Below are 27,820 nucleotides of genomic sequence, written 5' to 3'. Positions count from 1 at the left end.
CTTATAAATTTTTGAAATAGTTTAAAATTAAGAATATAAAACACTATTATTATTTTAATTTTATATTTTATCCTTATAAATAATTTGTATTATTAATTATATTGAAATAAATAAAAAATAATATATAAATATAATTTTAAAATAAATAATATAATTATGAATTAGTTTATAAATAAATTATAGGTGAGGCTAGGATGGCAACGGGTACCTTACCCGCCGGGTAGTGAAGTACACATCCCCGAACCCGAATTTCAAATTACTATCCGACCCCGAACCCGACTGGTATCTCTATTTATATCCTCATCCCCGATTCATCGGGTACCCGATCCCCGACGGGTACCCCATTACCCGATATTAAATATTAAAAAATTATATTGAAGATTAAGTTAATAAATAAATAAATATAAGATTGTAAAAGTTGAAGAGCAAACATAACTTTATTAAATAAAACATTACTTACTTGCATAGTTATTGAAGATTTTGAACAAAAACTAGAAGAAGGTGGAAGAAGATGGAAGAAGATAGAAGTTGAAGACTTAAAGAAAGGTTGAATCAAGAATGAACAACGAACATACTATGAGAGAGAACACTTATTACAATTTACAAATGAATGGAAATGATGTTAAGCGTGATGTTAGTAATGATAAAATAATTAATATATTTATTTAATGATGGTTAGTAGTTACAAGTTATAAGGTGGAATTTGATAAGTCACTTAAATTTTATTAATATATATATTAATATTAATATATTCGGGTATTGGGTATCGGGTTTGAGTTCCAACACTCCCCATCCCCGACCCCGAACCCGATCGGGTACTATTTTTACTCCCCATCCCCGACCCCGACCTCGATTTAAAATACCCAAACCCGATCATCGGGTACCCACGGGTATCGGGTATACGGGTACCCATTGCCATCCCTAGGTGAGGCGATTGACCTCATCTTCACAGTTTAGTTACATAACCAACTGGGCTAAGGGTTATATATCAAATACAAATATAAAATGTTTTATTTTAAGATTTTAATTTAGGTGGGGCTGAAACCCGCCTAACCCATACATTACTCCTCCCCTGGGTTCTTTTGTTATCAAATTCATCTATTTTGGTTTAGGAACGATGTTTGGGCAATGTCTTTAGTGAAAGGTGTCATACTGTAAAAAGTTAATTTTTGCTACTACCCTTGAATAACCAAATAAAGAGTGGTCTTCATGTTCTTCAGCCGACGGTGATTCTGGTTGAAGCACGTTAAAGACCGATGAAGGGGATAGCTAGAGAAGAAAGTCACATGCTTAGCATTTTGAAGGCCCTTCTTGTCTGAATTTGAAATTCTCATGTTGACTTGAGGTTGACTCGTGTTGACTAGGCCGAATTTGGGGTTGACTCGGGCCTTGACTCACCTTGTTGACCCATGACCGGTCCGATGGCTGCCTTTCCTTGTCCGGCGCATGGGATCTTATTCCGACACCTACTTCTATGCGTCGTCGCCGCACATAGAGGATCTTTAGCGGGTTTTTGAAAATAATATATATTTTATTATTTTTCTATTTTTTTATAAAACATAAAAACATAATATTACTCTCAAAATGTTCTATCTATTCACCTTATTAATAATATTTATTTATATTTTCAATATTTATAAAATATTAACGTTTTTAATTAACTAAAAAATGGGTTAGAGAGACCCGTTTCTCGAATTAATTATTTATTTTAGATTTTTAGTTGAGTAGTAAAATATAATCATCATACTAAATCAAATTTATTAAAAAAAAAAATGGATATGAAAATAAAGTTTATAGAGTTTCTTAAATAGATTGATTGCATCGATTATTCAAAATGGCATTAGAGTTCAAGAAAATTTGTTCACCAATCATTTTAATTTGGTTAACCTTTAATGTCATTCATATTATTAATTTATTTAAACCTCATAAAATTTATAGTCTACATCTTCTTTTTTTTAAATTTAGGCATGTTTGTTTGTAATAGTTTCTCAATAACATTTTTGGTGTTTGATTGCAACAATTTTTACATAATTGATTCTTAATGAGTTCAAAATTGGATAAAGTTAATCTATATAAGAGGCTATTATAAGAATTATCACAAATAAAATAAACTATTTGAGTATTATATATAATAATTTAACAATTTAAAATATTAGCATTTAGTATTTTTTTATTTATTAATGAATTGTAGAATATGATTGATAAAGGTTAAATGAAAATTAGATATATTATTTAAAATTATATATTAAAACCATAATCTTATAAGAAAGTTGACCAGAATTGCTCATTGGTGTGACTCTCAATAGCCTTCAGGGAGTAACAATATCTAAAATTAAATTAGAGTTAAGAGTGTGGTTTAAAAAATTCTAATGAGTGTTAAAATTAAAGGGAAATTATAGATGACATTTTCTATTTTTTTTTGGGGGTCGACTAAAACCCATCTTAACCCTTTAGTAGAGACTCTTTAGGGTTGAGTCGATTTATGACTTATATAATGCAAACCTTATAACTAGTCTGGACTAGTACGAGGCAAGTCCCTTCGTTTTTTTCTAAAAAATAGTCTAACAATTATTTTAAAATGTTAGTGGAAAAGATAAATAAGTGTACTTCAAACTGAGAATTATTTTTATTTTTAAATATATATGTTTCTTTTAGCATAATGCATCACCAGCCCTATGGTGTGGTCTTGAATATGGTTAGTTCGATCCTATCCTAACTACACAAGCAGCTAGTGACACTATCCGACGGGTAGAGTATTCGTTGCCATCCCTAGCTAGTGTGTTAGTTAGTTTTTTTTTTTAATTTTAATTTCATTAAAATTTAATTTAGTTTTATTCGAATCGCTCATGTGTTTAGTTTTATTGGGATCAATGACATGAGAGGAAAATTATGTCACTCTATCATTTAATCTCCATTAACTATAAAAAAATCTTAAGAAACCTATCTTCAATCTTATAGGAGCCAAGACCGATCATTCAACTTGTATCAAAACCTATCCTCAATCTATCAACACATGTCAATGCTTGAATTCACTTTTCTCACAAATCAACCAAGATTAAGAGAGGAGAGTTTGCCCCGTCACACGGAAAAATATGTGTTTGGTTATATAATTAAGTGTATTTATGAACTATGTGTTTAATCTGTTGTCACATCTATTCGAAAGAGAGGGGAACTCAGCGTTCTAAGAAACAGAAAAAAAAAACATGGTTAACCTGGTATTTTTAAAATTTAAGATTTACTAGTAATCAATCTAATCAAAATTTTTAAAAAGAAAAATATGTATTAATTTATTATATATACTTTTATAAAAAAATAATATAACAATTTAAATTAGTATTAATTAAATATATATATATATATATATTATATCATTAATACTATAAGTAATTTAAAAATTTATTTGTCAGGAACAAAATCTGAATTTAAAGAAAAACAATATGCATTAATTTTAAGCTCTATTTGTTAAGAACAAAAGTAAAAATTAAAAGAATAAATTTATCATTAATTTATTATATATATATTTTTTATTAGGAATAACATAATAATTTTAAATTATTATTAATTAAATATATAAAAAATTAATTTAATAATATAGTAATATATATCACTTTAATTATGTTATTTTTAATAAAAATAATTCATAATAAATTAATGCATATTTTTTCAATTTTAAATTTTTATTTTATTCCTGACAATAAACTTTGAAATTAAAAAGATGATGTCAAATATAGTTGAATTTGACTTAGTTAATTTGTTGATAAATTGAATCATTAAAAGGAAGACACAATAAAAAAAAAAGAATAATGACATGGATAATACTCAATTTTGTGCTGATCTTTGAACATGTTGTCCATATCAAAATATTCCAAAAGTTACTTCTCCAAATTTTTGTTCACAACTGATCAAGAAACAAATTATCAAAATATTAGTGAAAATAAAGATCATCATCAAATGCAATTAATGATTTTTACCTGAGTTAATTGTGTCTGATTATGAGATTAAAGATCTTTTTAAGAAAGAGTGAAAGGATTAAAGAAAAACATATTTGGACAAAAGACTGTATAATGAGTGTTAACAAATATCATTATGTTCCCAAAACATTTCCATTTCAGTCATGTCTAAATAATACAAATCAAAAAGAATTTCTTTTAAATATCACTAGTATTTTTTAGCTTAATACATACAAAGAAGTTTGTATGAGTGGTGGCCGGAACAAATTTATGAAACAAGAAATTGAAGCACTTGAGAGTAATCAAACTTGGGAAATTATTGATATTCCAAAGGAGATAAAATAATAGGATGCAGGTGGATTTTTAAAACTAAGATTAATTCATATGGTAAATAGATAAGTTAAAAACAAGACTTGTTGCAAAGGGATATAATCAAAAAGAATAATAGATTATAAAGACGTACAGTTTTGCACCAGCTACAAAGACTATCACCATCATAATTGTTTTAGCTTTAGCTGCTGTAAATAGTTGGCATTTTACACCAAGTAGATATCAATAATTCTTTTCTACATGGTTTTTTAAATGAAAATATTTACATGATTCCTTCTGAAAGATTGATAAAGCTGAAAAAGGTAAAGTGTGTAAATTGATTAAAAGTCTATATGGACTTAAACAATCTTCTAGGTAGTAGAATGTTAAATTTGTTGAGTTATGAAATCTACACTTATAATAAACTCTATATAATTAATTAAAGTTATTGGGTTTATATTTGGGTTTTGAGCTTGGGTCTGACCAATAATTATTAGGTTTTATTACCTAAATCTTTACCCTATAAATATGTTATTATTAAGAGTTACATTGATGAGACAAAATTTTAGAGAGATAAATTGTGAGGTAAAAACTATGTATTTCTTCTGTTTATTTATAGTGAAATCTGGTGGTGGGTGAAGTGAATGTAGCTCATTTGAGTGAACACTATAAATATATGTCTTCTTGTATTTTTACAGATTATTTTAAGTAGGTCAGATTTAGGGGATCCAAATCCTAAAAAAAGGTATGAGAGTTGGCTAGGCTAAATCTGAGCATTGGAAACGATAGAAAGCAAAGACATTATAGGACACATGATTGAAAGATTTGATAAGGCAGATTATGCATTCTGGAGGATACAAATTGAGGATTATTTTTATAGAAAGAAGCTTCATGTTCTTTGAGTGAGAAACCAAAGAAGATGGATGAAGCTGGATAAAAACTCCTTGATAGACAAGTTTTGGGAGTTGTCCGATTGACGCTAGCCAAGACGATTGCTCATAATGTAGCAAAGAAAAAGACCATCATTGGTCTGATGAAAGCTCTTTTTGATATGTATGAGAAACCATCTACTAACAACAAAGTACATTTAATAAAAAAAACTTTTTTACTTAAGAATGGTTGATGGTACTTCTTTCACTACTCATTAGAACGAATTCAATAAAATTGTAAATCAATTGTTATCTGTCGAGATTAATTTTGGCGATGAAGTTAGTGCCCTAATTTTATTAACATCTCTACAAAACAGTTGAAAACTTATGAGGGCGGCAATTAGTAATTTAGTTGAAAATGCTAAACTAAAATTGAAGTTAGCGATCGTATTCTTGTTGAAGAGGTTTGTAAAATTAATTTTGGTGAAACGTTTAAAGGTTCAACTCTGAATGTAAAAAATATGGGCAAGGGTAATTAAAGAAATTTAAATTAAGGTAAGAGCAGATCTATGTCGAGAAATAGGATGAGTCAATCCAAGTCTAGGCAGACATTTAATTGTTGGAATTGTGGTAAATATGGTCACTTGAAGAGGAACTACAAAGCATTGAAGATAAACAGTGATGACAAAAACGATGCAACCAACGTAGTTACAAAAATTGTCACTAATGCGTTACTTTTATCTGTTGATAGCCTAATAGGTTCATGGGTTTGAGACTCGGGGGCGTCTTTCTACACCACTGTCCACAAAAAATTAATGGAAAATTATGTGGTTGGAAATTGTGGGAAATTTTATCTCGTAGATGGTGAACCACTGGACATTGTTGGCATGGGGGACATCAAATTGAATATGAAAAACGATTCTGTTTGGAAGATTAATAAGGTGAGACACATTCTAGGTTTAATACGCAATCTGATTTTTATTACACAACTTGATAAAGAATGCCATAATTTTAGTTGTGAAAATGGTGCGTGGAAGGTAACTAAATGAGCAATAGTTATTGCTCGGGGTCACAAAACTGAAACGTTATACACGACTTCAACATGTAGAGAAACAATTGTTATTGTAGTTGATGTCTCGAAGAACAATGAACTATGTCATTGCAGGTTAGGCCATATAAACGAAAAAGGGATGCATATTCTTTTGAAAAATGGTCAGATTCCAGAAATGAAGTCTATTGAATATCAGTTAGGTGAAAACTGCACTATTAGAAATAGAAACGATGTGAATTTCTTAAAGATTGGAAAGGAGCTCAAGAAAAAAGGATATAGTTTCTTTTATTGACGGATTAACTACTACTTGACTTTATAGATGATTCGATAATAAAAGTATGAGTTTACTTTATAAAGCACAAGTATGAAGTATTGTAATTTTCAAGAAGTGGAAGGCTTTGGTTGATTATGAAAACAAATTAGAAGGTTAAGTGTTTGAGACCCAACAATGGAGGTAATACATCAATTCCGATTTCAGAGAGTATTATGTTGTGCATGGGATCAGTATGGTGAAGTTTGTTCCCCGAACACCACAAGAGAATGGAGTAGTTGAACGGATAATTCAAACATTATTCGAACATGCTAGAATCATGAGATTGCATGTTGGACTGCCAAAAACTTTTTGGACATGAATTATCAACACTCCTACGATCCTCTGTTATTTCTGGAAAAACTTGGAGCAATAAAAAGATTAAGATGGTAAAAGTTTCACTTTATATATATTCCTACAATATATTTATATTTATATCAATATTTATTTTTAATTTTCATCATATTTATAAAAATACAAACAAAAATTCTTAATTTACCTATCTATTATCCTAATTTTTCAAACTTTTTTAAATTAATTTGATTTTGATAGTTTCAATTAAATAATTTAAAACTACATATAAAAAAGACATTAATATCTTTAAAAAATGTAAAATATCACAATGTTATAAAATTAAGTTTAAATTATAAAAATAAAATATGAGTTATAGTTAATGTTTAAAATTACATTATAAAGAATACTAAATATCATTTTTATAAATAATTTATATAATATCACAAAAAGTATTAAACAATAATTATTAATTTTTAAGAAAAATAAATTGTCATTTATTTTAATGAAGAGATAATGATAAAATAAATTGCATAATCTAAATTAAGATTACGTGAATATATTATTATAAAAAAATAATTATGGTAGTAATACTTTTCAACCATATTCAATATATAAAGTTAAAATTTATAAAATAATATTATTTTCATAATCTAAAATGAGATTAGTTGAATATATATTATTATAAATAAAGATATATTTTTATGTTATTCCTTATAATGATATTCAAATTATAAAAGTAAATATTTATAAAGTGATAAATTTAATATAATAAATAAATTATATACATTAGATGAAATCTTATATAATGTGGAAAATAAAAATAAAATATTAAAATATATATATATATTTATTTATATATATATATATATATATTTTCTTTTGTAAAACATGAATTTATATTGAAAATGAAAAAAATCGATTAAGCGTTACAATATAATTATATATCAAAGTTTATAAATTGATATTTTTTTGAAATTTAAATTAAGATTAAGGGAATATATTTTATAAAAAGAGAATTTTTATATTATTCCTTATCTACAATATTCAATCCATACAACTATTCAACTCCATATTTATAAAGTTATAAATTTTATATATTAAATTAAAATTTTATATATGAAAAACCAATATATAAATTAGATTAAATCTTATATAATTTGGAAATCAAATTTAAATATTCATATAATTATTAAATAGTGTGACTGCAATATAATTATATGGCATATGTTGTCATCAAATAAATTAAATAATATATCAATTTTTAGTTTTAATTTTCATCTTATTTATAAAAATACAAACAAAAAATCTTATATATTGCATGTTATTATCCTAAAATTTCAATAGTTATAATAATTTTTTATATTTTTTAATATATATAAAATATATCATAAATTATATAGAAAACTGTTTTATCATTATATATATTTTCTTTTATTTTAATTTTAAATTATTTTTATTATAAATAAGATATATATAATATATTTTTATTTAATATCTTTATTAACTCACCATATTTAAGATTATAATTTATCTTTTTTTCTTTTATATATATATATATATAATATATAACATTAATATATATATATATTATATTTATATTTTCCTGTTTTCTCATTAAATATTAATATATATATATATATAATATATTATAATATAATATTTTCAATTACGTTATAATTAATATGTGATGATAAATAAAATATCAATATTATTGTTATAAAAATAGTAAAAATAATTATAAATTAAATTTATCTTTCCCTTGTAATATAATGAATTATGAATTAAAATGTGATAAAACATGTAAAAATGCATAAATAGAAAGTTTTAATTATAAATAAATATACTTTCTAAATTTATATATAAATCTGTAAAACTTCATTAATACAAAGAAACAACATTTATTCTAAAATAAATATAAAATTACTTATCTAAACTAAAAATTATTTTCATTATATAATATAATATGTTTTATTTATATTAACATAAAAACTACAAAATAAGTCTTGTAATTAAACCATTTTATTAAATTTTTATATAAAATTTTAAAAATTAATTATAATACAATTTTGTTTACAAATAAATAAATATTATAATAAAATAAAAACTGTATTTAATTAAAATTATGATCAGAAGATTTACATCTGAAATATATATTAAATTATTATATATGTTGTTATATTAATATTTGTTTTGTGACAGCTCTATTCACGAAAGAAAAGACTCAAAATACAAACTATTAAACTATTACAAATGTATAGAATTAAACTATTACAAATGTCTTATTAACTCTGTTGAAAACTTGTATGAAAGACTTGTATGAATCAAAAAAACATCTTCGGTCCTCCTCACGTCCTCCCGGCGATCCCTTTGTTCTACTGGATCATGGGAGTAGGAATTTCATTTCTAGATATTGAGGAGCTGAAACAATGATGGGGGATTGCCGTGTAGGGCCGGATATGGGAATCACGTCTTTGGTGAAAGACCACAACGACCATGAAGACATTTTCTGTCCTATATAAAACATCATTGGCATTTATTATTACACTTACATTGTATTTGTATTGACGCATCCATTCTCGTGGATTGCATCTTCAGATCCAAAACTCTTTTCAAGGACCATTTTTTCACCTGACTTAACAAATTTCCATAATGATTTACAATGATCTGTAAGTTTTTGCTCTTTCCATTTCTAATGTACGATGGTTTTATTCACCATTGTACTGTTTCTTTCAAGTACCTCGACTAGAATAAATGGTCATTGATGAATTTCAATGATACAGATGTGAAGTCTGATCATGAGAATATATTTGATTATTTCAACTGCGGTGAAGACGATGGTATGGATGAAGACGGAATTTCAAAATCGAGGACACAGAGAAGGGAGTCTGATAATGACAAAAAAGACAAGGATGACAACAACAAGATAAGGGAACAAGACCGAGATCAAACAAATGCAACTACTGATTCTATGTCTACTGTGATATAAGATTTTTTTATTGGGAATTGATGGATAGAAATTAACCCTTCTAATTTCTAATGGGAGAAAGTCAATGAAAGAAAAAGTCATTGTTATTGGTTTCTTTTCCATTTCGACTTTCTCCCGTTAAAAGTGTTAATTAATAATTTCTATCAATCGATTACCAATCAAGAAACCATAGTAAACCAATAACCAGTACCTCAGAATCAGTAGTTGCATTTTCTTGATCTCGGTTTTGTTCCCTTACCTCGTTGCTGTCATACCTATCTTTTTTTTTTTTTTTTTCTGATTTTCTACTTCTTCACTACCATAATCTTTAGCTATCATTTCTTTCTTATAAGCTTCATCATTATCAGACTTTCTCCTCTGTGTCGTCGATTTCGAAACTCTGTCATGTATTCTCATTATCAGACTTCACACCTATGTCATTGAAATATATCAATGACTCTTTATTCTCCTCGAGTACCTGAAAGAAACAGTACAATGGTGAATAAACCATCAAACATCTGAAATTCTAACATTAGAAATGGAAATAGCAAAACTTATGGGGATCATTGTAAGCCATTATGGAAATTTGCGTCTGTTATGGAGTAGAAATGGCTAAAAAAAAAAATATATTTCAAAGAAAAGATTCTCACCTTTCATCCTCCAATTAGAACTCCATTGATAATCAATCAATCACCTAAGGATTCTTAATCCTCTATACCATCTATGGTTTAGATGTGTGTTCTATATTACCTGTGATAGCAGTTTTATTATAGATTTTGAGGCAGCGGCTAACTAGATAAAACTTTGCTAGGTTAAATTCCGGGTATTTCTTATGGGGCCCGAGCCGCCCGACCCAATTTTGTTTAGGGCAATTAGGTAGTTATAAAATACATAGAAGTCCCTAAATAAGTTTAAAAGATTACAATTGTATCAATTATTTTTAATAGATTAAAATTCACCTCAATATTTATTAATAAAAGAGAATATACAAATAAAACGATATGTCCTTTCATTCAAAAACTGACCAAGAACATTCATTCTTGTAATAATAACATTTATGAAGAAAAGTGACTTGCTTCAAAATATATATAATATATATATATATATATATATATATATATATATTGGAACAACAAAGTCACTGCATTATTAACATGGTTCAAGAAGTTGTGATAATCAAAAACAAATTCTCTCAAATGGAAGAATATTCTTCAACTAATTTTTTTTTAAAAAAAAAACTTAAGATGTGGGTACAATAAATTGTGATAAGTACACAACACCTCAAAATAATAACATTGGCAAAGATCTAATTATTTTATTTTTATTTTGGAAATGTTCTAAGTTTGAAAACTCATTCTCATAAATTAAGAATGAGTTTATGAGTCTCGACACAATGATCATTTTTTCTTGACAATTAAAATGTCTATCACAAAATTACAGGGATTCAAGGAATCTTTGAACAATATAAGAGAAATTGTTTTTATTATATAGTAGTTAAAAACAACCATCCTTATATTCAAAACATACTCTAAAATATATATTAATTGAAATATAAATAATCATATTTATAAAAATAATAATTAAATATATTAATAAAATCAATAATTTATGTATATAATAATGAATTTTAATGGTTTAAATCTAATAAAAAATAAAATAAAAAAGAGTTTTTAAGCTAAATATATTAGCTCGAGAATATTAAATTAGATTAGTTTAAGAAATTGAACATAAAATAAGATTATTTTATAAATTTATCCTGATTGAAATCATTTTAAAAAATAATTGATTCAAATTCATTGCAAAAACCAAAATTTTTTATTAAAAAACCGAAAACTTTAAACATGCCAAGTTTGTTGAAATTTTATGCAAAAAGAGACAATATGATGAACATCATTCCCAAAGTAACTTTTTTGATATGTTTCCAAATAATTAAAATTCTAAATTGAAAAAAATGGTTATTGATCTAGTAAAATCAATCCTCTCAAACTATTTTAGAATTAATTTTTAAGATATGAAATTAAACTCAAATTTAAAACAATTTTTTTTCTTTTATAATTTTAAAAAGTTTATTAAATTAAATTTACTTTAAACTTTTATAACAGCATGACACTACAACAAATAAGACTTTCGGCGACGCTTAAAAAGACTTCTGCCAACTCTTAAAAGCGTCGCCAAAAATATTACCGACACTTATTCTTGCGTCGCCAGAAGCAGGGTGGGCGCAAGTTCTAGCGACGTTTATTTAAGCGTCGGTATCATGAAGTTAAGCGTCGCCAAAGGTTTATTTAATTTTTAGCAATTTCCTTTTTTATTTTATTTTTGAATTGTTTTAATAATTTTTTTTGTATTTGTTTTAAATTACATAATTATTAAAAATAAAAGACATTAATAACTTCATTTTCTACGTTTACATTTTAAATCATAACAATAAAAAATCATTAAATTTGTTCTACAATATTATTAAAAACAGTAACTAATATTACAAATTCTAATAATATTTAAAAATCAATTAAAAGACAAATTTATATATTAAAATACTATAAAAATAATATAAATTGACAAGATAAGAGCATTGATGATATTGATGAATCAACTGGATAGTCCCCTTCATTTCCAAACTCCACCTCTTTAAGAAAAATAGATTAAACAACATATTATCCAAATCTGTTTACCAAATCATTCGTATTCCTTAGTGATTTCTCATCTTCATGCCATCTTATCATTATTGAAACCAATCTTAAAAAAAACAATAATACTATTTAAGAATAAAAAGAATTACTCACTTTTTTCAAGAAGTAAATAGCTTGAAAACGCAATACACCCTGCAGATAAACATTGAAAAATAAATAGTTAAAATACACTATGCTTAACAAATAAACCCATGTCTTCCTCACAATTAAGTTTCTAACAAATAACAAATAATATAAAGTTAAAAACAAGATTTGGATTATTGAGTACAAAATAATGTCCTTCACATTGTGTTTTGTCATTGGGAAGGACCCCCACACAGAACAAATACCAACCATAGTAAATTTAAGCATGAATGGGTATCACCTTTTCTATTAGGTGTAGTGAAGCAGGCCAACATGAAGAAACAACCGCCAATTTTTGTTGACATGAAGGTGCAAGATCATGGTCAATTTAATAAAGTATTAAGTGTCTATCTCAAAAGACTGATCTTATTTTATGGACAGGTTCATAAATAGGGCCATTATTAATATTTGCTAATAGTGATGGATTTATAGTGATTTTTACTCTACATGATGTATCAAGACTTATAAGAGGCATTTACACCCCTCAAGAACTGGATGGAATGTGATTCACAACCCATAAAACAGCTCCTATAGGGGAGTCTAATGCAATTGTTACCTAACTTCACATTTTGATAACATGTCAGCCTCCCCCTTGAAATTAATAACTATAATTCAGATACTAGAAAAAGTAAGAAATAAGTACACTCAAGATGCAGATAATCATAGAAAGAAAAAGGAAAAAATTATCATTTTGACTAGCAAAGAATGAAATACCATTTTAACATTCTTGATAGTATACCAATGCTCACTGACATCATTAAAGGACCATTGTGACTAGACGATATATTTTTATCAAACTAAAAATAGTTGCATCCAAATTTACCCACATAGGAAAAAAAGAACTATCATCTAACAAAATACCAGACCCTTACAAATTAGACACATAAATTGCATAGATATGGAAACAATAATTGTTTAAGTTTACCATGAGTTAGTTTCTATATGCTCATTCAAGCCTGGATTTTGAAACTGCAGTGAGCCACCAGTGCCCATCAAACTACTAGCATGCGGCGAAGAAAACAAGATTTAGATGTAAACAGAAGAGAAAAGAAACTAAGATGAAAGCTTTTCATACTAAGTCAGGAAACATAATTATATTCAGTAACTAATAAAATCATAGATCATTACCATGCTAAATGATACCTTTCAACTAAGTCAATAATGAGAAGGTCCTCGTCCTCTCTAGAGCTATCAAGATACAAACCATGAGTCAAGCGTCTAATCAACAATACCATCCCAGATTGCACATACTACAGAGAAATGATAAATAGGTCAAGGGAGAATGAACATACAGATAAAAGATAAAATAATTCACCATATATTTGTAAGAACATACTAAGAATAAACAAACAATCACCTCGAGACTGATTTCATAAGATGCAATAAATTTTGAGACGCAAAACACTTCGATAACCTGCAACTTCACTCTAATGAATAAAGTAAATGAGAAGCTTCCAACAAAGGCTATATAGTTGGCAAGACATAAGCATATAATGAAGGTGTGGTCTTGAGCAAAGCATACCCAAGAAACATTCAGGATATATGGTAACTAATAATGAGAGCAAAGTAAAAAGTATTAGCCAAGAAACTCACATCAAAACCATTCAGTATCTTTCAAGAATTTCAAGAAAATAATTTAAGGATCCAACTTCAAATGCTTGACGAAGATAGCCAAAATGATCATTTCCTGCAACAATTTTAGACATGTAATTATCATATATAATAAATATTTCAGCCATATAGTATATCACTGAAGATCATACAATCATTATACTATTTTCCTCTTTTCTGGAAGAGATAACACGAGACAAAAGAACCATAACCATAAAAGAAACCATAAAAGAAACCATAAAGAAAATGCAAAAACATAATAAACAGTCATGATCACCTAAAAGGCTTTTTATCATGAATCATTTGGAGGAGGCTTTCAAGGTCTAGAGTTTCCATTAGGATTAGTAGAAGTTGCAGTTTGAGATGATATATGGACTGAACTGCTTCAGTTGATACTGTCAACTTTTCTAAATTAGAGAATCCAAATATGGCTCCCTGTATTAAGATTCAACTAGGTGAATGTAGTCCCAAAAAAGAATGTAAATCCAGACATTGCAAGAACAATTACCTCATAAAGTTCAGAGAACTATTTCCATTTCTTGCCATTACAAACACTATAGGACTCATAATATAAGAGAAAAATAATATCAAGGATCAAACCTTCGAAATTAAGGTCCTTGGAGAGCCCTTAATCTCTCGCTATTTTATTACTTGATACCTAATTGAAGATTCAACATCAATTCATATAATAATATCAAGGATAAATGCATGTTTCTGCTGCCAGTCTGCCTCACATTTAATATTGTTGGCACATTAGAAATTATAGAATCATCTACAAATCAAAGGAAATAAATTAAATAAGAGTTTATTAATACAAGAAATAGTGCAGTAAGATTTTGCAGAGTTCTTCATTCATATAAGAACTTTTTCATTTTGATTAAAGATGATAATAATCCACCATTTGGATGTTGTCTCACGAATGATATTCAGTATCACGGGGGTAGAAATGCACTAAGGATAGCAAGGAAAAAATAGTATCACACCTACATATGGGTATTGAAGAAACTTATTAATCATATCCAATAAAAGTGGATACTTACAATTCTGTGACAACTCTATAATCACCTGTGCAGAACATTTAACTCCGGATCATGGTGGAAAATCACCGTCTCCACATGGGTCATCACCTACCAATGAATATACCACCCTCCAACCCAAAAAAGATTTAATTTCGTTCAACAATTTCACTATACACAAGGACATACAGAGTCTCAAAATACATTTACCTGAAACTGATTTTGCATAAACTAGAAACAAAACAATCCATTAATGAATGCAAGTTCCATGAGAGCAGCAGCAATGTTAGCAAATGGACTCCTCAGAAATCCTAGGCATGTGAATCATTACAAGATACATCCATAAGTTTGTAAAGATAGATGAAAGACACACAAGTGAGAGAATAAAGAGAGACTCTGCTTTACTTGATGAACATAATACTAATGAAGTAATAAAATAGACAACATTTTAAAAGACAATGTCATATGCTTAAACTAAAATTATGAATCGAGTTTGGATAGTTCTACCGCTAGAATAATCACTCCAAATAATCTCTTCATTTTCCTATATGTTCTTAACATACTCTCACCAAAGCAAATAGTATAAATAAGCAATCACTTCAAGTCTTGCATATTTGTCATAAGCAATCACTTCAAGTCTTGCATATTTGTCACTTCAAATAGTATAAAAAATTAATGGTAGCAACTAGCAAGCATCATACATTGATATAATGCAATATAACCTCTCAGGTAAGTTAGTTGCAGTATATCAAACGAAATATACAGCAAAGCCAGGATTGTTAGCTAGTATTAGAGAAGTCTTCATTGAAGGATTCATGATGAAATCCAAAGTAAGGAGAGACATATATCTATTAAATGCAGAGTCAGGCGGACAAGAGAATGAGAAAACGACTACTGCCTACCATCGTAAAGCACACAAAGTAGAAGAAATGGATTCATGACAATACACACATCATTGATTAATGTCAAATAGGCAAGAAAAAATTTAACGTAATTCCAATCTTCAAGAAAGTCAAACCAAACTCTATGTTCAAGTCAGTTGAACTAATAACCTCATCCCTAATCTCAATAGTCTATCTTGATTCAAGACCCTCACAATAGTCAAACAACAGAGGCGATGGAAAGTAAAAAATCAGATAAAGCGATAATTAATTTACCTAAAAATCACATGTATGAGCAAACCAAAGCCACAATCTCTATCCATAGGTACAAAATAAAGCGATTAAAATGAAATCGAAGGAGATTGAGGGAGGGAGATAACTCACAGCAGGAAAACGAGTGTCGAGCTTCTTCTTCATAGAGTCCGATTGGGGATCTCAAAATCGAAAAGTGGAGACGAAAAAAGAAGAAGACAAACCCTCATAGAGCACAAATAGACGCAACAAAAGGTAGTACATCGGGCTTAATACGATTCCGGCTGATCGATGGCTCTCTTCTTCACGGTCAGTCGTCTCCTTCGTCGTGCTGAGTCGGAGCTGAGACGATTAGGTTAGATGAATTCGTCTATTCATAAAAAGAAAATGAATTGGGTATTCTTTCTACACAAAAAATGAATTGGATTTTTCCACTCACTAATTCCTAATTTTTAAAAATATATAAGTTCAATTTATGTTCTAATTAATTTATTTTAGTTTATATTATTTTTTACTTTTAATTTAATAAAATAATAATTAAATAAAAGATATATATTAATAAAAAAAATTAATAATATTATAAAAATTTGAAAATTAGGTTACATAACAAATAATAATTAAATTTTAATGTTAATAAAATTTTAAGTCAAATTTAATTTTAAAATAAAAAAATAAAATATTTATAAAATTTATAAATAAAACATACAAAAATATTAAAATTTAAAATAGTTAATTTATTTGTTCTTAACAAAGTTATGTATATAAAAAAAAATAAAGGTGGTTATATAAGGGTTGGCAAAAGATTTTTCTTTAATTTTTACCCACCCTTAATATGTGTGGCATATAGGGTGGCTGAAAGTATGTTTTGGTGTAGTGTGAATATATTCATCACATTCTCTTAAAAACAAGTACTATCATGAATTTATAAACAAAGTTCAAATGTGTTAATTTGGAAAAGAAGATATCAAAACAAGCAAATTTAATTTAAAACTGGACAGAAATGATTTATGAGAATTTTGTTTTACACTAATATATAATTTGTAGAGTTAAAGCTTGTAAATCTATTCAACATAATAAGCACATTATTGATCAATCATCTAACTCATCAAGAACATCAAAACAACACATACACCAAATAAAATATGGTCTTGCTTTAGAAAGTTTGATTTTAATAGAATGCATAATTAGAAAATATTTTGTCACAAACATTTAAATTTTAAATAAAAATTGGACAAAACTTTATAAGAAAATCCTAATTTGCACCCTTTAAAATTTTGGATGATTTATGATTCTATATCCTTGAATGAATAAAATATAAAACACAAAATTCTTCAAAAGTATTTGGTTTATCAAATTATTTTGAACTAAAAAATTAAGTATTTTGAAAGTTATGATCAAAACAATTGAATTAACTAAAAATCTAATATCTCACACTTTTTGTAGCTCAATTTGTTTTATTTAATGCAATTAAATTCATACAATTATTAACAATATTGTTTGAGATGGCTCTCGTATTTGAATTATCGTATTATTCTGACTATTTGTTTCAAGACATTTTGGTTAGTTGGAACCAAGATTTCAACTTGAATATGTCACGTCATCCTCTTATCACAATATTAAAAAAATATCTATAGCTAACTTTAGACATTACAATTTTATGCAATAATAAAATTATAAATACAAATTTATAGTTTTTTTTGCTGGTCTTTGATTAATAGAAAATAAATCAAATCCAGCTTGAACTTGTGCACGTTGCAAAAATACAGCTTTTGTTTGAAAATTATATATTTTTAATTTTTATAAAATGTCATACTATTTTATTATTAAATTAGTTCTCAAGTGAGTGTCATGTGACTCATGTCTTATTTGAAAACACGCAAAGAAAAGTGAAATTCATTCTAAATCATAAATTAGCATTTAATACATTTGAATGAAAAAAATAAGTCATACCAAAGTGATGCAATTGATTCAATACAAAAACACATGATTCTTGTATGAGATTTATAAGGATATGCTACATTAGATATTACTAAATTTAGATAAAACTTATTGTGTCATTGTGAGCAATAAACTAAAAAAATGTGAAAACTTTGACTAACCAACTATTTATATGTTTTCATATTCAATTTCAATGAAAACATAGTTTTGAAGTACAAGGTTACTACAAATGTTTATAGTGCTAGCTTACTCAAATGATTAGTCCATATGTAAGTAAACAAACATACACAAAGATGACAAAATTAATAAATATGAATTTAAGTTTTATATTTATTCTAGAATATTCTTTTATATCTCATTTCAATACAAATATTTTCAAATTAAATTTATTTAAATATGACTAATGATTGGTGAAGCTACTGTGTATAGGGATGGCAACGGGTACCCTACCCGTCGGATAGTGAAGTACCCATCCCCGAACCCGATTTTCAAATTACTACCCGACTCCGACCCCGAACCCGACAGGTATCTCTATTTATATCCCCATCCCCGATTCGTCGGGTACCCGATCCCCGACAGGTACCCCATTACCCGATATTAAATATTAAAAAATTATATTTTAATTAACTAAAACAATATAAATTAAATATAATATATTACTATAAAATATAATTAACCTAAAACTATTAATAAATATTATATCATTAAAATATAAATAAAAAAATCATTCACACTATATAATATAAATTCATCCATACTACATCATATAAACTCATCCATACTACAAAAATACAAATAAACTTAAAAGTGATAGAACATAATTTTTAATTAAACACAAAAACTTCAAAAATCATCAAATAAATTTTCTCATAAAAAGCTTCCGTCTTGAATAAACTTCTTCAACACAGGTAAATTACAACCTACAAAATCAATAAATAAAAAATCAACATTAACCAATACAAAAAAATAGAATTAAGATAAAAGTATTTAACTAATAACATATCTCAAATCTTCAACAAAAATAATAAATAACTAATATATTGAACTATTATTCCCTAAATATAGTTAAACATAATATTTAAAAAATTCTTTTATTTTTGAACTAATATATTGAACTAAATATGAGGGAACTTTTAATATTCCTTAAAAAAAATTTGACCCTTATTTTTACCTTATAAAAATAAATAAATTTATTGTATTACTATATTAAATTATATATTATTTTATAAAAATTTAAAAATATTAATATTCTATTATAATTTACAACCCTAGTTTGTGAGTTGTGAAAATTCATCTAACACTGGATAAATTATACAATGTTTAATAACTGAGACATATTATATATATAATGAAAGTATATATATATATATATATAAATATATAAATATATATATATATATATAATAAAAAATATCTAGTAATCAAGAATTTCATATATTAAATAAAAGTTTAGAAATAATGAAAGTATTACTTACCTGTAGAATTTACTAAAAAAATCAACTTTATTATTGTTAAAACGGAAGAAGAAACTACAAAATAGAGATTGAAAATTAAGTTAATAAATAAATATAAGACTGTAAAAATTGAACATAACTTTATTAAATGAAAACATTACTTACTTGCATAATCATGTAACTTATGTGGTAGAGATTGAAAAATATAACATTTTTTATGTTGTTAGAGACTTTGAACAAAAACTAGAAGAATGTTGAAGAAGATAGAAGTTAAAGACTTGAAGTCTTGAAGTAAGGTTGAATGGAGATATTATGAGAGAGAAACAGTTATTATAAATAAATGAAATAATGTTAAGCGTCATTTGCCTAGGAAATGATGTTAAGCATGATGTTGAGAGTAATGATAAAATAATTAATATATTTATTTAATGATATTTAGTAGCTACAATTTGTGACTTGGAATTTGATAAGTCACTTAAATTTTATTAATATTAATATTAATATATTCGGGTATCGGGTTTGGGTTTTCAACACTCCCTATCCCCGACTCCGACCCCGAACCCGATCGGGTACCATTTTTCACTCCCCATCCCCGACCCCGAACCCGATTTAAAATACCCGAACCCGAGGATCGGGTACCCACGGGTATCGGGCATATGGGTACCCATTGCCATCCCTAACTGTGTATTGCAATATAAAAGTCGAGAAAAAAAATTACGGTTAAAATGTAATAGGATTTGTAATTTTATTTTAGTTAAAAAGTTGAACTTATATTTTTAAAACGTTTCATGTTTATCAAATTTTGTGTTGAATTTAAAATATTAAGTCTTTATAGTTGATTATTTTAAAAATTAGGCATCATTAATTATATATATTTAAGTTAGTTGAACAATTGAATTTATATTATTAAAACGTTCTGAGTTTATTAAATTTTTATTGAATTTAAAATATAAAATCTTTATTAGCTTAGTTGGTTAAATGATTGTACTTAATTTTGTTAGTTTGCAAGTTCGAAATATACCTATAATATTTTTTTATTGAAGGGGTATAATAGTAATTTTATTAAGGACTGTTTTATCCATCCAAACTGCTTTTTTCCATACCAGCCAAAACCAAAATGTTTTTTTAAATATATCTAGTCCTCTTTCTTTGATTTGTAGCATCATTACATTTTTTTTCTTTTTTATTTGCTGAAATGTAAATATATATATATATATATATATATATTAAAATATAAATACTCAAATTTATAAAAATAATAATTTAAATATATATATATTAAAATATAATAATCAAATTTATAAAAATAAAATTTTAAAAATATATATATATAAATATTTAATAATTAATTTAAATATAAATAAATAAATAAATTAAAAAATATGTTATTTGAAAAGTTCAACCAGACTTATATTATTTTGAGAATTCTTTTCAAAATGTTGTATTTGTTATTATCAATGAATCTTCAAATAAAACGAAGAGTCACATCATTTAATTTCTTTGAAGACCTAAGCAATTTATTGGTTGCATTAATTTATTATTATTAATGAATATGGATGTATTACATAAATATATCATACACAAAGAAGTTTAAGGTATCATTTTTCACAGCTAGCTGCTAAGATGGACAAGAACTTTAACATCGACATCAATTCTACGTGGATGGGGCAGCTCATCAACATAAATTCTAAGTGGATGGAGCTGGTAAAAGGCACCGACATCAATTCTGTTCATGAGGCCAATAAGGAGAACATGGAGAAGAAGAAAAAGTCCTTGAAGAAAGTGGAACCTTTTGACCCAGTTCCAATTATTAATTATGTTCTCAAAAAGGCCAATGAGGATAGGATGACCATTGTTCATCTCCAAAACATGATTACCTTTGGTATGTTGAGAGACTTTGGTGGGAAGAAGACATGGGATACCATCTATAGCAGAACCAATTATATATAAAGGCAGGAGGATGCTCCAGACTGCAGTGAATTCCCTCTCAGTGAAAATTGGGAAACAGAGCAGAAGGGACACTCTGACTATCCCTAGGCTGATGCAGTCATTCCCAAAACTGACTTGGGATATACACTGTCAGGTGGTTATAAAGGGGAAATATGTGGAAAAGGCTGAGAAGGCTGGCTATATCGGAGGTCTGCCTATGTGCCTCCGCTACTCTGGTTTACCAGGTGTGATGGGTCCAGATGTGTGGGACACCTACAGAAATGAGTACTGCTCATTTGCTATGGCGCTGGGACGCCTGTGGAATTCTGGACAGAGTTCTGAGGAAATCGGGATGTATGCTTTGTTGAGCTATGAATGCTTGGCAATCAAACCTGATGAGAGGATCACCATGGCAATGGTGAACGAGGCTGAGGCTCAGATAGAGAAGGCTAGGGAGGCTCAGATTGATTTTCGGTCTTAACTTTGATCCTGAGAAGATCCAGGATGATGATGATGATAATAAAGAAGATGAAAAGACCAAGAAACAGGTGGATGATGATAAGAAAGAGGCCAAGACGAGTTGGAATGGGGAAGAAGTTTCACTATAGTCGTCCATTGGTCTTTTTGTAGTATTTTGTTTAATTGTTTTGGTTTAATTTAAGCTAAAAAGAGCTCATGAGTTAACTCTTTGAACTGCCATCACTAATTCACCATATCATTTGATTTTTTTATCTCTTTAGCTTTTGAGTAGAATAGATGTTGGAAAAAAATTTGAGAAGAATGTTAATTTTACACACCAAGTTGTAGGAATGTGTCAAATTTACAAACTAAGTATCAAAATTCTATTTATATGTATGAACTTGTAAAAAAATGTCAAATATGTTTAAAATAACAGAGATATTAAACGGCGTCAAAAATTTGGCCACATTTAATATTCACCTATTTTACTTTTTAAATTGATATTACTTTTAATTATTTTTCCATTCAAATAAAACTTATTTTTACTTTCTCTCTCATCCCTCCAGAACTCTCCATTTTTTTCTAACTTTTCTCTCTTTGATTAACCCAAGTTTTTTCGGATTTTTATCTTCTTCTAACCTCCAAGTGCTCCCTAACTGAACTTTAAACAGTCATCGTCGTTGGTGGAAGTTTTTGTTGGCCGATTCCTAAATCATAGACGTTGTGGCCAAAATCTTCATTAGTCGAACTCTAAATCATTGTCGCCATTAGCGGACAATGCCGAATCAAGGTAAAATCTCCCTTAACCGACTTGTTTTAATTTTATTTTCATAATACTCACCCTGTTAAACTTTATCAGCTCCCAGACATAACCCCCAAATCCAAGTCTTTCTCAGTTAAACCTTACATTATCATCGTCATTGGTTGAAACATTCATTGGTCGAATCCTAAATTGTCAATGTTGTGGTGAAGTCTTTGTTGGTCGAATCCTAAATTGCCAGCGCTGTGGCGAAGTCTTAATAACTCGTTACTTTTTAGAACAATTTTTATAATTAATCAATTAAATATTATTATTAATAATAAAATTAGTCAAAGATGGAGAAATGAAGAGAGAAATATTTAAAGAAAATGATAAGTTGTGAGTGTAAAAAGAGAGAGAAAATAAATAAGAAAAGATTTTAATGTTTTGTTTGAATAAAAAATAATTAAAGTAATGTCAATTTAAAAAAATAAAAAACATGTGGATATTACATGTGGCAAAATTTTTAACGTCGTTTAACATTTATGTTATTTTAAATATATTTGACATTTTTTGACAAGTTCATACATATAAATGAAATTTTGATACTTAATAAGTAAATTTGACACCTTACAACTTAGTGTGTAAAATTGACAATCTTCCCCAAAAAATTTGGGTGAGCTAAGTAGAATTATAAAAATATTGATAAAACGATTTTAATAAAGATAAGTTTTGTATTTTTTTTAATTCAGATAATATGAATAGTGTATAAAATAATTTAAGAAAGTATTGTAATGTCACATTTTTCTTATAGAGCTCTTTCTTTAGCATTTTCTAACAATTTCTCACCTCTTTATTAATTTATTTTTTTACTATTTTTTCTTATTACTTATTTTATTATTTTTATTTTTATTTTTAAAATATATATATTTAAAAAATATAATTAATACGGAATAAATCAAATTAATTAATTTTTATTTAAAATATATTTTAATAAATATATACTAAATTATACAAAGATTAGTTAAATGCTTAAACAAAAAATATTTAATTTATTATCTTTTAAAACTGCTTATTACATTTATTTTAATTTAAACTTTGTTTATAATTCCTGAATCAAATTAATAATAATATATAAATATACATTTAAAAAAGAATACAAAATTAAATATAAAAAGTATTAATTATTTTTTAGTTCAAACTTTTTTATTTTTTAGTGAAATATACGATATGACATTGAAGAGACAAATTGATATGCCTCAAATGTGGACATCCAAGAATTTCATTGCACTATTATTAGTAGTGAAGATAGGAATAGTAGAGAATGAAAGAATATTAATATATTGAAGTAACCATTATCGTAAAGAAGTTCAGAGATAGTATCTGCAAGAGCACGCTATTCAGATTCTGTACTAAAGCGAGAAACAACAATTTGTTTTTACTTCTCCACTAAATGAGAAATGTGCCAAGAAAAAAAATAGTCAGTAGTGGACTGACGATTAGTTGGATCTCCTACCAATCAACATCAAAGTATGCTTACAATTCTAAAGGATAAGAGTGAACAAAATGTAGTTCATTAAATAAAGTTCCTCTAATGTAACGTAATATGCAAAAACAGTATTGAAGTGAGTAGCACGAGAAGATGACATAAATTGACTCACAATATGGACATCATATGCAATATCTAGTCAAATGATAGTAAGGTATATAAGACTTTCAACTAGTTGTCAATAAAGTGTTTTATCACTGGTGGAGTACCATCAGTAGCATACAAGTGCTCCGTGGAGTCAAAGGGTGTGCTAACAACTCTTGTGTCAGTAATACCGTCCTGTGATATGAGATTAGTTGCATACTTAGCTTGTGATAAATAATAACCAAATTCATCGGAAGATACTCCAAGCCCCAAGAAGTAACTTAAATGTTCAAGAAATTTCATTTCAAATTGTTGATGTAAAATTTTTTTAAAATCGCGAATTCCATTTGTGTCATCACTAGTAATTATCATGTCATCCACATAAAATAAAAAAATTTTACAACCTTGATCTGTTTTTCGCAAAAACAATGCATGATCATAAGAGTTGGATTTAAAACTAAGATTATCAATAGTGTAGCTAAATTTGGCGAACCACTCCCTAGGAGCTTGCTTGAGACCATAAAGAGCTTTGTGGAGCTTACAAACTTTCTTTGGAGGATGAACATACCCAAGTGGATGTTGCATATAAACTTCTTCGGTTAGTTCACCATTAAAAAATGCATTTTTTACATCAATTTGAAATAGTTGTCATCTTTTTCTAGCAGCTACTGCAATGAGGCTAAGAATTGAGGTCAATCGAGCAACATGAGCAAACATTTCCTCACAATTAATACCATATTCTTGAGTACATCCCTTAGCAACAAGGTGAGTTTTATATCGTTCAAATGAACCATCTTCTTGTGTCTTAATTTTAAAAATCCATTTGTAACCAACAACTGACTTATGGGAAGGTAAATCAACCAAGTCCCAAGTTTTTGTCTTGATAAGTGCTTGCAATTCTTCTGTCATTCCTTGCCGCCACAAAGGGTTAGAGTTGGCCTTGCGAAAATTATGAGGTTCATATAGAGAGACAATAATTGAGTACACATGAAAGTTATGAAGACGAACAAAAGGTTGACTTACATGATTGGTACAACGAGGATGTGGTGGTGGTGGCAAATAAGAAGATTCTTGAATGATATGATCATATGAGGTATGAGCGGGATTTTGAGATGGAGAAGATGTTGATGTAGGAAATATAGGTGGATTTAAGTCGCATGACTTGTTAAATGGTCCTACACAATAAATGTCAGGAAACAAAGGTATGGTAGGATCACGAAAAAATTGAGTAGGAGGTTCATTGACTCTAAATTTAGATAGTGTTGAAAATATCTTATGTTCCCAAAATGATAATGATGAGAGATACGAAGACGTTGCGACAATGGATCCCAACACCTATATCTTTTGTGTTCGATTCCATAACCTAAGAAACAACATAATCGAATTTGAGGTTCTAATTTATTGTACTCAAAAGGTTGTTTTAAAACAAAAAAAAATACATCCAAAAACTTTGAGAGTTTGATGATTCGAAGCTTGATTAAAAAGTCGTTCAAAAGGAGAGATGTTACCTATAACATGAGAAGGAATACAATTGATAGTATAAACAGAAGTGAAAGTAGCTCCTCCCCAAACGTTATTAGGACAAGAAGACAATATGAGAAGGGCTCGAACAGTATTAAGAATGTGTCTATGTTTACGTTCTACCCGATCATTTTGTTGAGAAGTTTCAATACAAGATCTTTGAATAATTGTGCCCTCTTGTGCTAGAAATTCTATGAATTTTGTCTCTTTGTATTTCATGGAGTTATTAGTGCGTAAAATTTTAATTTTAGAGGAAAACTAAGTTTGAATCATATTAAAAAACCGAATGTAAATTGAGGACAATTCAGACCTATTACGCATCAAATAGATCCATGTATAACGAGAAAAATCGTCAATAAATATCACATAATATTTCAAACCACACATAGTATTATGTGGTGCTGGACCACAAATATGAGAATCAATCATATCAAAAGTTGCTAAGGAATTAAAATCATCAGGAAAAAGAGGTAAAGTCTGTCATTTAGAAAACTAATAAGAAACACAATCAAAAGTTTCAGTCTTAAAAGGGCCTAAAAACCACTGGAAATTAAAGAACTCAAACGATTTGTAGAAGGGTGACCTAATCGAGAGTGCCAAATTTGAGAAGTGATAGATCCAACAAAAAATTGTGATGGAAGAGATAAAGAAGTGAATTCAAACAATCGTCCAACCTTAAATCATGTTCCGGTGATTGCTTGAGAATTTTGTATAACATAACCATTATTCAAAAAAGTTATATTAAAATCGAGAACACATAGTTGTCCAACAAAAATAAGATTTAACGAAAGTGTTGGAACAAAAAATGTTTCAGGTAAAGACAATATAGAAATTTGAGCGGTACCAATAGTTTGAATATTCAAAGTAGTATTATCAATAGTATGAACAACATGCGGAATAATAGGCTTTCTAGTAGATATGAGAAAAAATGATTAAGAAATTATATGATTACACCCATCCTGAATCAAAAAACCATGAGGTAGAAGTACCTGGTGTGGTACATAGATAACACTGGATAATATAAGATTGAAAAAGATGTAGTACAATGATAAGATTAAAGTTTTTTTTTTGTAAAAGTGATTGAATGTCTTTAAGAGAGAATTTGAAAAAAGTGTTCTCTAATGAAATACTTATGGCAACAGAAACGACAGAAAATGCAAATTTGGAAGACTCATATATTAAAATTGAATGAATATGAACATCAATATTCAAAAATAAATACACAAATCTTATACTACTATAAAACCTATAGCCTAACTCTGATACCATGTTATAAGAAAATGAATAAGAATAATATTGTGTGTATATATTTAAGAGGATAGAGATATTTATACATAGTTATATTAATAAATATAATAAGTATAAAATAATATATAATATAATATAATATAATATATATATATATATATTATTATTATTAACAATAATATGATCATGATGTTAAACCGAGTTTATTTTAAAAAAAATTTCCCTGTTTTACATTTTCTTAAATATATTGAGTGCATTGCTTATTCAAAATGGCATTAGAGTTCAAAGAAATTTTCATTTTGTCTAACAAAAAAGTATTAAAAAAATTGATTTAAATTTTATTGGATTTATTGGTAATTAGTTTAATTAATGTTTTTTTATTGCTTAAGCAATAGTTATTCCTAATTGGTAACATTAATTAAGGAAAATGGGTAAAATATTGGGAATTTATTATACTCAAATTTAACGGTAAACAAACCGCTGAAATAGTGGGAAATAATAAAATTAAAGTTGCTTTAATATTTTTGTTTTTGATGAAAAAAAAAAGCTCACAAAATAAAAGGGAGGATTGGGTTCAA

General features: G+C 27.5%; 1 protein-coding gene across 28 annotated transcripts; it reads right to left on the bottom strand.

Moving 5' to 3' along the window:
* Positions 1 to 12,305: 12,305 nt before the first annotated feature.
* Positions 12,306 to 16,741, bottom strand: LOC124942355. 28 transcript variants are annotated; one of them, XR_007099679.1, is made up of 11 exons: positions 16,454 to 16,741; positions 15,399 to 15,499; positions 15,213 to 15,319; positions 14,907 to 14,944; positions 14,450 to 14,830; positions 14,155 to 14,248; positions 13,919 to 13,988; positions 13,705 to 13,811; positions 13,487 to 13,558; positions 12,532 to 12,570; positions 12,306 to 12,374 (listed from the first exon to the last, which is right to left on the bottom strand). XR_007099679.1 is itself a non-coding variant. In XM_047482839.1 (8 exons), exons 2-7 carry the CDS (start codon positions 15,414 to 15,416, stop codon positions 12,537 to 12,539), a joined length of 381 nt encoding a protein of 126 aa, XP_047338795.1. In that variant the 5' UTR covers positions 15,417 to 15,499; positions 16,454 to 16,741; the 3' UTR covers positions 12,306 to 12,374; positions 12,532 to 12,536. The 28 variants fall into 28 exon arrangements, 6 of the variants coding, with proteins under 6 accessions (XP_047338795.1, XP_047338796.1, XP_047338797.1 ...); XR_007099684.1 differs by lacking the exon at positions 14,907 to 14,944 and having other exon boundaries at positions 14,450 to 14,607; positions 14,773 to 14,830; XR_007099692.1 differs by having other exon boundaries at positions 14,450 to 14,607; positions 14,681 to 15,319.
* Positions 16,742 to 27,820: the final 11,079 nt, after the last annotated feature.

This window comes from Impatiens glandulifera, chromosome 6, assembly GCF_907164915.1.
Source record: "Impatiens glandulifera chromosome 6, dImpGla2.1, whole genome shotgun sequence".
Classification (NCBI taxonomy): Eukaryota; Viridiplantae; Streptophyta; class Magnoliopsida; order Ericales; family Balsaminaceae; genus Impatiens; species Impatiens glandulifera.
The sequence above is the reverse complement of the archived record's forward strand: the minus strand, read 5'-3'. Positions and strand labels throughout refer to the sequence as shown.

Excerpts from the sequence above, each read along its gene's own strand:
- LOC124942355 (XM_047482838.1), bottom strand. Across the intron at positions 13,812-13,918 it reads CTTATGAAATCAGTCTCGAG|TATGTGCAATCTGGGATGGT; the intron begins GTGATTGTTTGT and ends ATTTCTCTGTAG. Across the intron at positions 13,386-13,486 it reads CATATAGAAACTAACTCATG|GGTAAATTTGGATGCAACTA; the intron begins GTAAACTTAAAC and ends TTTTCCTATGTG.